Genomic DNA, 15031 nt, shown 5'->3' on the forward strand with positions numbered 1-15031 from the left:
TAGGAGTACTAACAGAAACTGTAAGAGGTCTTCTGCGGGAGAAGAAGTGGGATGAAGACTTACAGCGGCCAGGCATGAATGAGGAACAGTGTGAAGACAAAAAGAAACTTAAAAGTATGCAAGCAGAGGTGATTCATTTGCAGACGGAGCTTGCTGCTGCAGAGTGTGCTAAAAGACAAGCACAGCAGGAAAGAGATGAACTGGCTGATGTGATTGCCAACAACAGAGGTGAAGGTGCTCTGGCTTTGGAAGAAAAGAGGCGGTTAGAGTCTCGCATTGTTCAGCTTGAAGAAGAAGTGGAGGAAGAACACGGCAACGTTGAATTAGCCAATGACAAGCTGAGAAAGGCCACACTTCAGGTTGACCAGATGGATGCTGATCTGAAGACAGAACGTAGTAATGCTCAGAAGAATGAGAGTGCCCGTCAGCAATTAGTTCGCCAGAATAAGGACTTAGAAGCAAAGGTTGCACTACTGGAGGAACAGCTTGATGCAATAATTAAAGTGCGACAATCTGCTAGCAAACAAGTACGTCTTACGGAGAAAAACTGAAGGTTGTACTAAGGCAAATGGATGATGAAAGGCGTAATTCTGAGCAGTACAAAGGCCTGGCGGAGGGAAATGAAACAGTTGAAATGCCAGGTGGAAGAAGCAGAGAAAGAGGCTCAATGTGCCAATATGTTGCACCATAGGTTACAGTGTGAACTGGAGGTTGCTACGGAGACAGCAGATGCAAAGAACTGTGAGGTTAATGCACTGAAAAGTAAACTTACATGTAGTGGGGTACCATTTCTTACAAGATGCTTAGATAGAGAAAGGATGGTGACTAACCAGTGTCTGACGACGCAGACAGACCGTGACTGGAGAGTCAAAGCCAATGACCGATATTCTGACCGCTGGAGGCGGGGGAGTTCTATCGTAGGAACGAGGCCATATGATAGATGGAGACGGTTCTCTCGACCTGTGGGGCAAGGTGTAGTGAGTGCCCGGTCGTGAGACCCTGGTGTAATGTTGTGTGTGCAACCCCACAAGTTTGAACAGAGGGGGGAGGTATGTGGTGTCGTACCCACTGAGTCCACTAGGGGGCGCTGTGTGGATGTCCCAGAAGAAAGGATGAATGGCAGAATACTGAATGGCCATTATGTATCTCAAAGTGGGTGGCTTTGGGATGGAGACTTATGTGTTGATCAGCAGTGATACTGCAGAGGTGTTGTTTCAATGTGTAAGGGAGAAGTCTCCAGGTAGCTAGAGAGATGGGTGGACCTGGTTACCTACAAACCCACCCAGGGGGTGTGTTTAAAGCACTATTGTAAAGAGTGTGTAAAGGCTTGAAGGACCTGTGATGAGGTCAGAGTCATGTGACCCGGAGGGCGTGGCTATGGACCATATAATGTGGCCAGGGTAGGTCACATGGGGGTGCATGCTGGGACCTGGTTGGTCCAGTGTGGAAGGTCCCGCTGAGATGGGGCTTCCTGCCTGACAGCACGTGTAGATACTGTGTTTAATGGCTGCAAGTGACTGAGAGTTCCCTGGAGGGAATGAATGCCTGCAGTATGGAGAAGCAGCCATGAGAGAACCCTGACAGGGTGAGATATAACTGTGAGGCTGAAAAGCCTGCGTATTGGACATTGCTAACAGATTGAAGCTCTGTCATGGACGCTATGCGTTTATATATTGCTGGTCATGGTTTATGATGTTTAATAAACCGCATGGACCATTCTGAGTTTATGGAATATATATATATATATATATATATATATTGCAGGGGGCATTTATGCACATTTACTTGAAGTACATTTAATCAAAGTATGAGGCAGTTATAACATGGATGAATGTGACACTCATCTCTATTCTCTTCGTAAAGGTAACCAGCTTTTTCAATCTCTGCTCTGAATCTCTGAATCAACTCATGTGTGTCTCCACTCCATTCAGTGTCAGCAAGCAGTTAATCCTGAATGCTACATATGTGTTTTCAACTATGCAAGCTTATATCTGGTAACCAGCTTTTTCAGTCTCTGGTCTGAATCAACTCATGTGTGTCTCCACTCCATTCAATGTCAGCAAGCAGTTAATCCTGAATGCAACATATGTGTTTTCAACTATGCAAGCTTATATCTGGTATATAGTTATTTCTACTTACTCTGCTTGTCCCCTTATGTAGTGAGGTCATGAAACTTTTCAAAGTGCTTTATGATCCATCTAGTGCTGGACATTTGTTTATCTGACCACAACATTTATTGGGTCCTGCTGTCTCAATTTAGTTTGATTGATTAAGAGAGAGCAAAAAAAAAAAAAAACGGAGATCTAAGCCTTAGCCTCCTATATATTCAGACATAGCTTGGGGGAGGCATTTATGTAGGTGTCATTTATGCACATTTAATCGAAGTATGAGGCAGTTATAACATGGCAGTTGGGCAGGAAACAGGTAAGACATTTATATACATCTATTCCCTGTACATTTGGATTACAACAAATATATACCATATGCATTTGTGTAATTTATATCCTGGCAGCTGCATTCACACACATCCACCGCCCCGGCATTAACGCTCTACACTCCATCCTTGGCCCCTCACTCCTTTCCTCTCCTATATATAGCACTCACGCTCTTTTCACATTGCTAAATTGCACAGATACATTCCGTCCCACCATTCAACATCAGAGATGCTCTGACAAATCACTTAACCATCTGCTCACTCTTTCTATCCTCCTTCTCCTAGTTGCAGGAGACATTGCTCCCAACCCTGGCCCCTCATGTTATAGAAAGTCAAACCCCCCAACTGCTACACTCAGAAACCCCTCTAATCTTATTAACATTCCCTGCATGCCATCTGTCTCTCATAATTGTGCCCTTTGGAATTCTCGCTCAGTGTGTAGCAAACTCTCCTTCATTCATGACTTCTTCCTTTCTAATTCTCAACCTTCTGGCTCTTACTGAAGCCTGGATCCAGCAGTCAGACACTACCGCTGCTGCAGCTCTTTCATATGGTGGACTACACTTCTCTCATACCCCAAGATCAGACAATAGAGCAGGTGGAGGCGTTGGTCTGCTCCTATCACCAAAATGTACCTTTCAGGTTATCCCTCACCTACCCTCACTTGTCTTCCCTTCTTTTGAGGTCCATGCCGTCAGACTCTACTCCCCCTTCTCCATGCGAGTGGTTGTGGTATATCATCCTCCCAGCCCCTCCCATCAGTTCCTGGATCATTTTGCCACTTGGCTTCCACATTTTCTCTCCTGTGACATCCCTACCCTCATCGTGGGCGATTTCAACATCCCCATTGCTTTTCCCCTCTCCCCATCTGCTACTCACCTTTTATCTCTAACCTCCTTGTTTGGCCTTTCGCAGCTTACTAATTCTCCAAAGCATGAAGACGGAAACTCCCTCGGCTTGGTCTTCTCTCGGCTTTGTGCAGTGGATGATTTTGCAAACTCCCCTCTCCTGCTCTCTGACCACAACCTTCTTTCATTCTCTATCAAGAACTGCCAGGCCGTTCAGGTCACCCCCACTGTCCATACTTATAGAAACATACAGGCCATTAACACCCAGAAACTTATGAAGAACTTGCAGTCTTCATTGGCCCCTATCTCCTCCCTCTCATGTCCTGATTCTGCATTGAATCACTACAATGAAACACTTCAAAGTGCCCTGGATGAATTTGCACCTCCTATACATAGAACACCATAACACAGATGGCGACAATGCTGGCACACCCTGCAAACACATTTACCCGACATTGCCATTTCCGTGTGTGGTTCCACTATTACTCCCCAGCAACATGCCCGCTGTCTTGGCTCTGAACTTTCCTTTGCCCCCCACATACGATCACTGGCTCGCTCTTATTATCTGCAACTCAAAAACATTTCTAGATTTCGACCTTTTCTTACTTTTGACTCTGCAAAAACTCTTACTGTTTCTCTTATTCATTCTCTTCTCGACTATTGTAACTCTCATAGAATCATAGAATAGAATCATAGAATCGTAGAGTTGGAAGAGACCTCCTGGGCCATCTGGTCCAACCCCCTGCTCAAAGCAGGATTCGCTAAATCATCCCAGTCAGATGTCTGTCCAGCCTCTGTTTGAAGACTTCCATTGAAGGAGAACTCACCACTTCTAATGGTAGCCTGTTCCACTCATTGATCACTCTAACTGTCAAAAAGTTTTTTCTAATATCTAATCTGTGTCTCCTCCCATTCAGCTTCATCCCATTGCTTCTAGTCTTTCCTTGTGCAAATGAGAATAAAGATGATCCTTCTACAATGTGATAGCCCTTTAGATATTTGTAGACAGCTATTAAATCTCCTCTCAGTCTTCTCTTTTGCAAACTAAACATTCCCAAATCCTGCAACCTTTCCTCATAAGACAGGGTTTGCAGACCGGTCACCATTCTGGTCGCTCTTTTCTGAACTTGCTCCAGTTTGTTGATGTCTTTTTTAAAATGTGGTGCCCAAAACTGGACACAATATTCCAGATGAGGTCTGACCAAAGAGGAGTAGAGGGAAATAATGACTTCACGTGATCTAGACTGTATGCTTCTGTTAATACATCCTAGAATTGCATTTGCCTTTTTTGCTGCTGCATCACACTGTTGACTTATATTCAGTCTGTGATCTATTAGTATACCCAAGTCTTTTTCACATGTGCTGTTGCTTAGCCCTATTCCTCCCATTCTGTATATGCTTTTTTCATTTTTATTGCCCAGATGTAGTACTTAGCATTTTTCCCTGTTAAAAACCATTCTGTTAGTTGCTGCCCACTGCTCCAGTTTATTTATATCTTTTTGAATCCTCTCTCTCTCTTCTCTAGTATTAGCTATCCCTCCTAGCTTTGTGTCATCAGCAAATTTAATCAGTTTACCCTCAATTCCTTCATCTAAATCGTTGATAAAGATGTTGAACAATACAGGGCCCAGGACATAGCCCTGTGGTACCCCACTTGAGACATTCTTCCTACTGGATGTGCAGCCATTTACGACCACTCTTTGGGTCCGATCACTAAGCCAGTTATGAATCCACCTAACAGTTGCCTTGTCCATTCCATACTTAGTCATTTTTTCAATAAGGATTGTATGAGATACTTTGTCAAATGCTTTGCTGACGTCAAGATATACTATATCTACAGCATTTCCTTGATCCACCCAATCAGTGATTCTGTCATAGAAGGAAATTAAGTTAGTCTGACATGACTTATTAGTTACAAACCCATGCTGACTCTGTTTAATCACTTCATTCTTATCCAGGTACTGACATACATGTTGTTTAATAATTTGTTCAAAGATCTTTCCTGGTATAGAAGTCAGACTCACCGGCCTATAGTTGCCTGGGTCCACCTTCTTCCCCTTTTTGAAGATTGGAACAACATTTGCTCTTCTCCAGTCTTCTGGGACTTCTCCTGTTCTCCAAGAATTTTCAAAGATTATGGAGAGGGGTTCAAAAATTTCTTCTGCTATCTCCTTCAGTACTCTGGGGTGTAATTCATTTGGACATGGAGACTTGAATTCATTTAGGTTAGCTAAGTGTTTCCTCACTATCTTTCTGTTTATAGATGTCCTGGATTCTTCTTCTTCTATTCCCTTAATAGGACAGTGAAGAACAGTTGATGTTACATTTCCTTTCTGAGAGAAAACAGATGCAAAATAGTAATTTAAAAGTTTGGCCTTCTCAACATCCTGTCTTACCATTTCATCATTTTCATCCTGTAAAAATCCTATAGCATCTTTGACTTTTCTTTTACTTTTGACATATCCCCAAAATCCTTTATTATTGCTTTTGACATCTCTTGCAAGCCTCAATTCATTGTCAGCTTTACTAATCTGATTTGTGCCCTGCAGGTTCTGCAGACAGAATTATATTCTTCTTTAGATATGCCTCCCTCTTTCCATTTTATAAACATTTCTTTCTTCCTTTTTAGCATGTGCTTAAGTTCTGTGTTCATCCATCCGTTTCCTTAAATGCTTCCTATTCTTCCCTCTTTTTGGAATTGTTAACAATTGTGCTTTGAGAATTTCATTGTTCAAGATTTCCCATCCTTCCTGGACATTTTTGTCTTTAAGGATATCCAGCCATTGGATCCCTCCAATTCTCTTTCTGAATCCCTTAAAATCTGCCTTTCTGAAATCTAACCTTGAAGTCTGAGTCTTCACAGGTCTTCCTCCTCTAGTTATCCAAAATTCTAAAATAGCATGGTCACTACCTCCTAGGGTCCCAGCCACTTTTACCTCCTCAACCATTTCCTCCCTGTTTATAAAGATTAGATCCAAGGTAGCAGTTCTCCTTGTTTTCTCCCCTACCTTTTGGAAGATAAAATTGTCAGCAAGAGAGGATAAGAATTTCCTTGACCTGTTAGTTTTGCCTGAGAGAGATTCCCAACAAATGTCTGGATAGTTGAAATCTCCCATGACAACTATGTCATATTTTTTGGAGAACTTGGCCATTTGATGCATAAAGAGTTAATCCATATCTTCAGCTTGCACAGGCGACCTTAGTAAATGCCTACAATGGTGTCCTTTCCATTGTTCTGTCCTTGTATTCTTACCCAAACAGTTTCCACAGAACTCCCAGTCTCTGAAGCTTCAATCTCTGTGCAGATATACGCGTTTCTAACATACAATGCGACACCTCCTCCTCGTTTATCAAGTCTGTTTCTTGCAAATAAGTTGTATCCTTCTAGTCTTGTATTCCAATCATGTGTATCGTCCCACCAAGTTTCAGTGATTCCAATGACATCATATTTATTTTCCTGTGTTAGTAGTTCCAGTTCTCCTTGTTTGTTGCCCATGCTTTGTGCATTAGTATAGAAACATTTTAGTTTGTGATTGTTTTCTCTTTCTCCAATATTTTTACTATTTAGATTTTTTTGTCTTTGTCCTTCCTTTCCACTTCTAATAGCAAAGTTCTCAATAGCATTTGTCAGGTGTATGACTTTTTCTGGTCTTTTGCTTCCCTTCCCACGTTGTTCTAGTTTAAAGCTCTCCTTACAAGTGTAGCAAGGCGACTTCCAAATACATGTTTTCCAGTCTTCGTAAGATGCACCCCATGTCTAGCAAGTAGTCCATCATATAGGTAATTCACTCCGTGGTCCAGAAATCCAAATCGTTGCTGACGGCACCATCGACGTAGCCAGTTGTTCACCTGCAGAATCTTATTCCACCTCCTTGTTCCATGGCCATCCACTGGGAGGATGGAAGAGAAGACCACCTGCGCTCCCCGGTCTTTCACTTTCTTGCCTAAGTTTTCAAAGTCTCTGCAGATGGTTTCCAGGTCGTTTCTTGTGGTGTCATTTGTCCCCACATGTAGTAGCAGGAATGGGTACTCATCTGTAGGTCTGAAGAGTCCTGATATCCTGTCAGACACATCTTTAATTTTTGCACCTGGAAGACAGCACATTTCTCTTGAAGTTATATCCGGTCTGCAGATAGCGGCCTCTGTTCCTCTCAACAGGGAATCCCCCATGACCACCACTCTCCGTTTCTTCTTCACAACATTTTTCTTTCTCCATCCAGGAGGACTCTGAAGGCGTACAAGGTTGCTGTTTGTGGGCAAAGTCTTATCCTGATGTATTTCTTCAATGTTTTCCTGCGTGAGAGCCTGGTACTGGTTCCTGAGAAGTATTGGTGCTGACTGCCTCCTGATCCTCCTGCTTCTCTGGGTCACATGTTTCCATACCTCTGTTTCTTCAGGTGCACTTCAGACTGGCCTACCGCCTCAACACATTAACCTAATCTATCCCTGTGTGGCACAGCCAAAAGTTTTTACCAAAACCAGGTTCCACGCATCATGTTCCCACATGCTTTATACATCCATTAGCCCTCTTTGCCTGTACTGCTACACACTTAACATTATGGCTGGTCCAAACAATCAGGGCAATTGTTACCTCCCACCTTTCGTGTCTACCTTTTTTCCTCATAGAATGTAAGCTTGCGAGCAGGGCCCTCATTCCTCTTGGTATCTTTTATGATCTATGTGATTATTGTTATGCTGTAATGTCTATTGTCTGTACAAGTCCCCTCTGAAATGTAAAGTGCTGCGGAATATGTCGGTGCTATAGAAATAAAATTTATTATTATATATTGCTCAAAAATATATCTATTCTATTCTCTTCGAACCTATTCTATTCTATACTGTACCGGGAATCTGCTGGATTTTAAGCTAGCTATCTATGTATGTGTGTATGGAAGATTATATGATATATGATGTGTACAGTTTTTTTTGTCAATGCTATTTTAAAATGAGTTTTTACATAAAGAGAACTACTGTATGTAAAACCTTATGTTAAAATCGCATTGCATACCGATTGCGTATGCATGTCATATGGATATTCCATAAAGAAATCACATGGAAATCGCATGACACTCGCGTAGCACTCATTCCTTTTTTTTGTCTGGAAATCGGACCGTTTTTTTTTTCTCACAAATGGGTATGAGCCCTTAAATCAAATCCTGTAAAACCTTAGAATCAGTAAGCAGCTAAAATTTTACCTTAGCAAAGGACACAAACAAATAATTAAGAAATCATTTGCTTTATTTCATTACTCATATGAACCAGATGGAGAACAGAACAGCAAATAAAATCAGTGAACAATCTGTTATCCAGCGTATTGCTCTACACAAAATCTTTTGATTGTCGCCATATACACACTTTTTTGTGTTCGCTTAGAATATTAGGCATCCACTAATGTTCATCTGTATTTTGCATCTATGTGACATCTATAACATCTTTGGTACAATAAACCATCGGTGTCATCCCGCAGTGAATTGGTGTTTTAATCAAATAAAATACGGTATATTTCTCCTGGGATACGTCCTAAACAGCAGCTCTTATACTAACGGCTAAGCAGCTACATTTTTATACTTTTATATGTATCTGTAGGCGTTTTATGATTATTCCACTTTAAAGCTTTACTTAGAAACTCTTGGCATACAGACCTAGTTTATGTTTCTACTGCTCTTTGTGAGCCAAAATGAATAGCATGTTCTTATAGTCAGTAAGGTCACTCACAGCCGTTCTCTTCTTAACCTTACAGGTATCAATAGCAAAACCTTCTTCAACTAGAACTTTCCTGGCAAAATCCTCATCATATTTGAGCATATGGAACTTGTCTTTCCTGATTGTAATATATGTTGCATCTAAAGCTGCAATAAATATGAGATGTCCTCCAGGTTTCAGCAACTTTGAGATCTTCCTAAGATAATTTTTAAGTTAATCTTGATTTTTGCTAATAAATTCTAAGAACCAAGCAATGATGATGCAATCTGCTGGTGGTAGATCTATCGGTTCTACGATATTTTTTTTTTCGAAGTCACATTTCACAACATGTCGAAGGGCTGTTCGCACGTTCCCATCTTTGTCCTGAAACTGGTCACTAAAATAAATGGAAACATGAAGAATGTGATTGTATCACAGCTATTTTTAAAGCATTAGGGCCCAACAGGAGTCAATGGTTAGAACTGGACTACTGGTTTTTAATTTTCGGGAAAGGCTTAAATTTAACAAAGATTGCTGCACTGCATTTTAGTTTTGAAAGCTATATTCACACTATGTTTGGGTGACTATGTGTGATGCATGTACTGGGAGCTTCAGTAGTATACATATACTAAAATTATCCATAAGCCTGCATTTTGATACAGGAATGATGTGTTGTGATGTTTTGTGTATAAATATGTGATTCTTCAGATTTTGTATTAGTCAATGCCTGATGAAGAGACCTGAGTAGTCTCGAAAGCTTGCAATGTGTTACCATCTTTTCAGTTAGCCATTAAAAGGTATCAACCACTGAGGACTCTCAGTTCTGAATATTCTTTCATAAGCCTGCATTCACTCAACGGGGACAAAAAAATGTAATAATCTCTTTCAACAAAACTTTTTTAACTGAATACAAAACAGTGGAAAACTGCACAGATGGTCCTCAGCTTTGGGAAGAGGGGGAGAGTATGTAGGAAAGCCAGGTGGGACAGAGTATATGTGAAATCCCATTATTGCTTTGCTTTCCTTGGAAAAGGACTGTGATTTTTGTTATGTATGTTCCAGGATAAGGCTGGTTTCCTTTAAAGAGTTGTGCAATTTTATGGAGTTCAACAATCCTCACACTGTCTGTACACAAGAATCCGGTGCCTATGAAAAGTCTAATGCCCCCCTGAGAGCGAGAATCCCTACAATTGGTACCGTATATTGTTTTTCAAATTGTGGCTAATGAGTGATATTTGTCACTATAACAGTGGCATACATGGAGGCAAATGCAGAGCTGTACTTATAGGATTCTCTTGATTATACCTCTGACTCAAATGTGTGGTGATCACAGGCATACTGTGTCATTTCAGAAGAAGCCAGTGATTCAAAATTTTCAACCAAATTGCTAAAAGTAGACATTTTTACTGACAGTTGAAATTTCATTTCAATAGAATAACATTTTAAAATGGGGTTGGTGGAAGACATACAATATTTTACATGTTTTCGTTTTGTTTGTAGACTACAAGTACAATATATTTCACCTTTTTCCTTCTATGTCTGCATGATGTTTCGCAGCATGGTCCCACTCAAATGCTCCTGTACGTTCATGCATCCATCTTTTCAGCTCCATGATGCATCTGTCATTGGCCTTCAGCACAATGATATGTTTAAAGAATTCACAGACGGCGTATAAGTGGTGAATTGCGGAACTAGCACTGACCTCAAACAAAATGTCTCCTTTAATGTGACCTGCAGAAAAAATGTCTGAATATTGTCATATGCATACAAGAGGAAGTCATGATTTGTCGTTATCTATATTCACTATGTCCACTATACATATCCTAAAAAGGTTATCTACTACAAGAACAATCGCTTCTTAAATGAAGTAGACCCCCTTGCAAAATAAAAACACCTACAGCTCATCAGTGGCCACTTATTGTTATGGCTGGCGGAACGCACCAAATTATAAAATAATAGTAGGTGCGTTCACAGCCCAGGGTCCACCGTGCAGAGGTGGTACACTGCTGCTAGGTAATGGCGGGAGTATAAAGAGGGGTGGAAAGGTCACACGTGGGTTAACGTCACCCAGTGTAAACAGGAGCGAACTCTGTTAACTCACAGAGCCGCACTACCGCTGAACATAAATGCCGGAGCCTGTTTAGCTCACAGAGCCCGGCCAATGAGCGCACAGAAAGTAGTCACAGAACTCTACCCCAGGGACACGGGGTTCAGAGTCCCTCTAGACCTTCTGAGCGCGTGGCGTCGCAACTGCGGACCCCACTATAGACGCTGACTACTGAGTGTAGAGCACATGCACTGAGGCGTGCCAAGTCACTGATGGCGACTGATGCCTGTCTAAGGGTACCGTTACACTTAGCGATGCACCAGCGATCCCGACAACGATATGGATCGCTGGTGCATCGCTAAGTGGTCACTAGTGAGCTGCCAAACAGGCAGATCTCACCAGTGACATCGCAGGGGTCGGGGGTCGCTACTTACCTGTCAGACGCGGCGATCCTGACGTCCTCTCGCCCGCCTCCATGCCTCACTCGTCGGCGCCACAGGAAGCCCAACAGGAATGGTCCAGGAGCTTCTCGTGCGACCTGCGATAATCAGCAGGGGAGACGGTCGGAGGTAAGTATCACATGCAGCGATATCGCTAGCAATATCGCTGCAACGTCAAAAAAATCGGTGACTTTACATCGATATTGCTAGCGATATAGCAGTGTGTAACGGGGGCTTTAGACTCTGTCCTACCTTCACCTAAGCCTGGGCACTTAACAGGCTAGGCTGCACAACACATGCGTACCAAGGGTAGGGGTTTCTTAATGAGTCATTCACCAGAGACATTCATACATGCATAAAACATTCACTCCTCATAGTCTGATAATGCAGTCTATACTAGTGCATGGCCGAGCGGCCATGCAAACCTTTTATAGCCCCATGCTTCCGGGACCTTCCTGGCTTTTTGGATGGACCAATCTGAGCTGGAGAAGAACCTGAGCACGTGACCTTCGATCTCCAATGGGAGATCACTCCACGGGCATGCTCAGTGGATCGACAGGAGGACTAAGTACCTGGAGAGACTCGCTGCTGACCAGCATGCGTTGCTATAGTTGGACCAGAGGTGGCAGCAGCAATGAAACCCACGGAGCTAGATTGGGCAGAGCGCCAGGACCAACGACTCTGCTGAGCAACCTCCTCTGTGGCTGGAGAGGAATCGGAGACCGCCGGAAGCAAGGCTCGGGATTCCCGCTGTGCAGCGAGAGGAACCCGATGCCTAACACTTATGGGCTGCTGCGCTGTCACTTCCTTTGGATAATTGCAACAAGAGAGAACACAGCACACCTCTAATCCCTTCCCACCCATGAATATGTACTAGTTATCCATTTGCTGCACAGCTGGAAGATCACAAAACTATTAAGACCTGCTGTACATTTACTGCACTTACATGGTACGGGCTCAGGATCTATAACGTACAGCATGGCATCATCTTCTGAATAAATATATATATATTTATTTGTATATGAAAAAAATATTATATATACACATATTCTGCATCACCACATCTGTAAAAGTCCTATCTATCGAAATATGGCCCCAATACCTCTAAAGATAAAAAGCAAAATCAAAATAACAGAATTACAGCTTTCCAGTTGTTGGTAATCTATAAAAATAAATTCAGTAAGAAGCAATCAAAATGTCATATCTACAAAATTAAAAACATCAGATGATCATGTAAAAAACAAACCCTCACCTAGCTCAATCGGTGAGAAAATGAAAACGTTACGAATCTTGGAAATTGTCAACACAAGCGAATATTATTTTTTTTTACAAATTTCATCATTTTTGTCACCATTTAAAATATAGAAAAAAAAGACAAGTTTGGTGTCACAATAACTGTACTGACCGGTAGAATCATATTGCCGAGTTATTTTTACACTCTGGATCGACGCATACAACAGCGTGTTGAAGTTCCCACCAATATTCACCAACTTCACACAGCCATTAAAGAGGAGAGGACCAACATTCCAGAGGCCACAATTAATAACCTTATCAACTCTATGCAAAGGAGATTTCCTGTACTGCGTCAGGCAAACGGTGGTCACACCAGATACTCACTAGTTTTCTGCCCCTTCCCTCCGCAAAGACCTTTTGTGTACATATAAAAAGTCTTAGATCTTTGAGTTCAGCTCATGAAAAGTGGGAGCAAAAACAAATTCGCTACATTTACATTTTTGTTCAGTTTAGAAAGATTAATAAACCACGTACCCTCTGCAAAAGTTTTTGTAAGATTTTCAAGGGGAAATATTATGGAATCATCACCAAAAATCATTTCAGGTTTATCTGAAAAATAAGTTTCCAGACTTTGTCTGGCATCAAAGCCATCTTCATGGTAAATCTTATAGTTACAGAACACAGAACCCGGCTAAGGTTCACTAGGGGGGAAGAAAATGTCCAACCCGGGTGGAGACCCGGGTGGAGCACCCATATTGTCAATATCAATGCCATATATACCGGGAGCGGCCTGGTTACCGCATTGCTCAGGAGAGTCGCACACCCGGAGCGATTTCAAGGAGAAACGCAGAGCTACATCTCCAGGTCCAGGAGTTAACCAAAAGTGTGGCTGGGCTGACTCAAACTGTGCAGTCCATGCAAATATCATCCCCAAAAGAAAAGATCCAGCTGGCCACCAGTCCAGATGATGTCCCGCGTTGACGGTAGAAGAGAATCCCACCGATCAGGGGAAGAGACAGCAATCGCTATGATTCGACTGGACAACCCATTTGCCAACGCTGCAACAAGGCAGGGCACTCCACAAGAGGATGTCCTTTAAATGGGCAACCTCTTGGACAGAGGGCCAACAGGATAGGGCGACCAGGCCCGCAGAGCTGGCGAGACAAGTATGTCGGAGGATGACCCATCCTCCCAGTTGTGATTAATGGCATCCCGATGAGCGCATTACTGGACACTGGCTCCCAGGTGATGACGATGCCATATATCCTTTACAAATGGTACTGGGCTGACTCTGATAATATCCGCGGCCCAGATAATGATCTGACAATAGTCGCTAGTAATGCTCAGCCTTTGCCACAAGTGGGCTATAAAGAGGTGACCATTAAGGTGGGGTGAGTAGAGTTGAAAGCCCAAGGTCTGACAATTGTAGATATTGATCGGTGAGAATGTAACCCAATGATGACCCTAGGTACATATGTGATAGAAAATTGTCTTGGCGAGATTATTGTTCTATTGCCACAAGTAGCCAAAACTGCCAGTTCCAGTGATCAGCGAGTCCTGCAGAAGGAGATCAAAGCCTTCATGCAGAGGCAACAGGTAGAGCTGTCTGGTGGAGAAATCGGCAGTGTGAGGGTGAGTGACCCATTCCCCACTGTAATATCTCCCAAAACTGAAATGTTAATTTGATGTTGAGCTGCTATAGGTATCAGTGGTCAAGATTACCAGGCACTGGTAGAACCCATGTACTCAGACAGCAGACCCACTATCATGACAGCCAGAGGGGTAGTAGATGTCTGCAAGGGAAGGGTACCTGTACGCATCTTAAATTGTGGTGAGAAAGTGGACAAACTACCGCGGTATGCCACCGTTGCTAAGCTGTTCACTGTCAATAACAACACAATACAGGCAGTAGAACCCTTGGTCCCATCCGACCAGGTGGAGGACAATGGCTCTGCAGAACAGCTAGAGGATTGGTGTCAGAAGCTGCTCATAGGCATTGACTCCACCCCTTCGCACCAAAAGAATGGGGTTTACCAGGTGATTCAAGAGTATAAACGGGTATTCAGCAAACACCCAGTAGACTTTGGGCAGGTAGAAGGGGTTCAACACCATATCCCCACTAGAGACCATCCACCTATTAAGGATAGGTACCGCCCAGTTCCCCCGGCCCACTACCATTGTGCCAAGGGCATGTTATGGGAGATGAAAAAAGCAGGGGTCATTAGAGATAGTTGTAGCCCCTGGGCAGCTCTGTTAGTCCTCGTTAAGGAACAAGACGGTACACTGATGATTAGTATTGAGCGATACCATCCGATATCGTGAAATATCGGATCGGATTGGATTGGAC

At 42.7% G+C, this 15031-nt stretch overlaps 1 protein-coding gene across 1 annotated transcript; it reads right to left on the reverse strand.

The window, feature by feature from the left end:
• Positions 1-8502: 8502 nt before the first annotated feature.
• Positions 8503-13356, reverse strand: LOC141097702 (indolethylamine N-methyltransferase-like). Its single transcript, XM_073585080.1, has 3 exons — positions 13219-13356; positions 10488-10695; positions 8503-9361 (listed from the first exon to the last, which is right to left on the reverse strand). The coding sequence occupies exons 1-3, from the start codon at positions 13280-13282 to the stop codon at positions 9199-9201; spliced, it is 435 nt and encodes a 144-aa protein (XP_073441181.1). The 5' UTR covers positions 13283-13356; the 3' UTR covers positions 8503-9198.
• Positions 13357-15031: the final 1675 nt, after the last annotated feature.

This window comes from Dendrobates tinctorius, unplaced genomic scaffold, assembly GCF_039654945.1.
Source record: "Dendrobates tinctorius isolate UK_male_01 unplaced genomic scaffold, ASM3965494v1 ptg000086l, whole genome shotgun sequence".
In the NCBI taxonomy this organism is placed as follows: domain Eukaryota; kingdom Metazoa; phylum Chordata; class Amphibia; order Anura; family Dendrobatidae; genus Dendrobates; species Dendrobates tinctorius.

What these genes read in the sequence shown, in the direction of transcription:
- LOC141097702 (XM_073585080.1), bottom strand. Translation starts at nt 13,282, where the DNA reads ATGATTTTTGGTGATGATTCCATAATATTTCCCCTTGAAAATCTTACA. An exon ending in TACAAAAACTTTTGCAGAGG is followed by an intron (nt 10,696 to 13,218) that starts GTACGTGGTTTA and finishes TTTTTTCTGCAG; the next exon opens with GTCACATTAAAGGAGACATT. An exon ending in GCAGACATAGAAGGAAAAAG is followed by an intron (nt 9,362 to 10,487) that starts GTGAAATATATT and finishes CATTTATTTTAG; the next exon opens with TGACCAGTTTCAGGACAAAG.